At 62.9% G+C, this 2,228-nt stretch overlaps 1 protein-coding gene across 1 annotated transcript in view; it reads left to right on the top strand.

Annotated features, from left to right (window-relative positions):
• The window catches only part of EMIHUDRAFT_466669 (methylcrotonoyl-CoA carboxylase), a gene marked incomplete at its 5' end in the record, with an annotated part of 7,175 nt that extends 6,414 nt beyond the window's left edge, over window positions 1–761 (top strand). Inside the window, 2 exons of the mRNA XM_005791704.1 lie at window positions 100–170; window positions 251–761. Coding sequence (XP_005791761.1) covers window positions 100–170; window positions 251–379 — 200 coding nt within the window. The 3' untranslated portion in view covers window positions 380–761. The remainder of the gene's footprint in view (window positions 1–99; window positions 171–250) is intronic.
• Between the last annotated feature and the right edge of the window lie 1,467 nt (window positions 762–2,228).

Genomic DNA, 2,228 nt, shown 5'->3' with positions numbered 1-2,228 from the left:
TGCAACGGCCGATTGTCGCGCCGATGCCGGGTGCGCGCGGCCGCGCCCGTCTCGCTGTTTGATCGCCCGAGGGAGACGCGGGTGTCGGCTGTCCCGCAGGCAAGCTCGTGCAGCTGCTCGTCGCCCCCGGCCAGCGCGTCGCGCCGGGCGAGGCGGTCGCGGTGCTCGAGGCGCGATGAAGCTGGAGCACGCGCACGCGTGTCGCCCTCCCCTCTTCTGAGCCGCGCCCGCCCTGTCTCGTGTTGTGCAGGCGATGAAGATGGAGCACACGCTCGTCGCCGCCGCCGAGGCGACCGTCGACGTGCTGCACGCCGCCGCGGGCGACGTCGTCGCGCAGAAGGCGCTGCTCGTCACGTTTGCCACCGAGGAGGCGGCGTGAGCAGGGCCGAGGGGGGAGAGAGGCCCGCAGCGAGGCCGGAGGCTCGCGCGGTTGTTGCTGGCACGTTTGCCTGCCGGTGGGCACAGGGGGAGCCTCCGGTTCCCCGCGCGCGAGAGCGAGAGAGAGGGGGCGGCGAGAGCATGGTGTAGTTTGCTGGTGTTGCGTACGAGGAGTGTACTGGAGTGCGCAGGGGGGCGGGGCTGTCAGCTCACGGGGGTGCTGGCGGATGCTCATGCTGCCAGCATATCGTCCGTTCGTCGCGTGTGTGTGGGATTTCACTATGTCCTCCTCGAGCGGGATGGATGGCGCCCTGGGAGGGTACACAGCAGCTTCGGCAGGCCGCTGGATCTCTCCGGCGATTCTCTAGAGGGTATGGAGGCTCAGATGACGGAAATCGGGGCACGACGCGACCTCCTCGCCGCACCGAGACGGTCCCGCGCCTCGGCCGCTATGACGCTTGACGGCGGCACGGCGCACGGCCACACTGGTTGGGTAGTAGTCTAGGTTCTGAGCCTCGAGGCTTAGCGGGTCTAAGTGTGCCCTGGCACGCTGGGGTGCTTACGCGGTCTAAGATGCATCGGCGGCAGCCTCTTATGCGGGCTAAGTCTGCCGTGGCACGGGGCCTTGCCCTTGGGGCTCCAAGAGGCAGGCTCCCCGACCGTGCCGATCAACGATACACGGCGCTAGCCCCCAAATTTTCTTCGCCTGCGGCGGGCGGCTTCTAATCCGGATATCGATCCTTCTCATGCTCAGCAATCGCCGCCTCAGCATCCTCCTCTTCCGATTCTCGTTGCTCTTCTTCTTGAGCGCAAATCTTCAAGCCAAACAGTTCTCACAAAAATAGCCTCAAGCTCAAACAAACGCATGTCACAGAAGCCTTTGTATGCTGGTCCTCTTTGAACGATCCGCGCGTGAGGTAGCATAGGGCCTTGTTGGCAGCAGCCAGCTTGTTGCGCTGCAGATTTGCGATGAGCTGATTGGGATCGCAGAAGTGCATCGATGCCAAGCACCGCCACGATCTTGAAGCAGAACACATCGCAACCGCATCGTCCGCACTGCCATCGGCATGCCGCGCCCGCCGCTTCGCCGCAGCCGCCTTAAGAGTTAAGACACGCATAGCGGCAGCACATGGTACCGTGCGCGTACTTGAGCAGGAGTTGCGCGCCGCAAGTAGCGCACTGGCCCTGGGACAAGGCGATATGGCGTCGTGCGCGGCAATACGTTGGTCGGGACCTTAGGGTACCCCTAGGCTTAAAAGGGTGGGCCCTGGGGCGCCTGCGGCTTAAACGGCTTAACGGGGGCCTAGGCCCGCTTTAAGGCTGCCTGGGCCGCCGATTCCTTAAACGGCCTTAAACGCTTAAACGGTGCGGGAGAGCTCCCGAGGTCGATGGTCCGGGAGGCTCCCGGTAGACGCCGGAGGCCGGGAAGCTGCTACAGTCAGCTAGCACGCGTCCCCTATGCGAGTATGGCTCCTGCCAGTGCACCAGACTTACAGATGTGTCTTCAGAGGCGGGTTTTTGTGCCTAATAACGGCAGTATTGGAGAAAACGGCGCGGAACCCAGCGACGGATGCCGGCGAGGCCGATTTTCTTAAACGGTCTTAAAAGAGGGACCCCCGTGCCTCCTCATTTCTTAAATGGCAATCTAAGCCTCCAAACCTCCTCATTTCTTAAAAGCCCTTAAAAGGGCGGCCCTCAGAACCCTAGGGGTACCATAAGGTCGGGACGCGTCCAGGCATTTTTCGGGTAAACCTGGACTTTTGCAGGTATACCCGGGTTTTGCCCGGAGTTGGCCTTGTGTCGTCTAAGTTCATGGCCCCCGACCATACAGCGTCTAAGTCCGAGCCCGG

The sequence above is a fragment of the Emiliania huxleyi genome (assembly GCF_000372725.1).
Source record: "Emiliania huxleyi CCMP1516 unplaced genomic scaffold EMIHUscaffold_110, whole genome shotgun sequence".
NCBI lineage: Eukaryota > Haptophyta > Isochrysidales > Noelaerhabdaceae > Emiliania > Emiliania huxleyi.
This window is presented reverse-complemented; position numbering and strand designations above follow the sequence as displayed.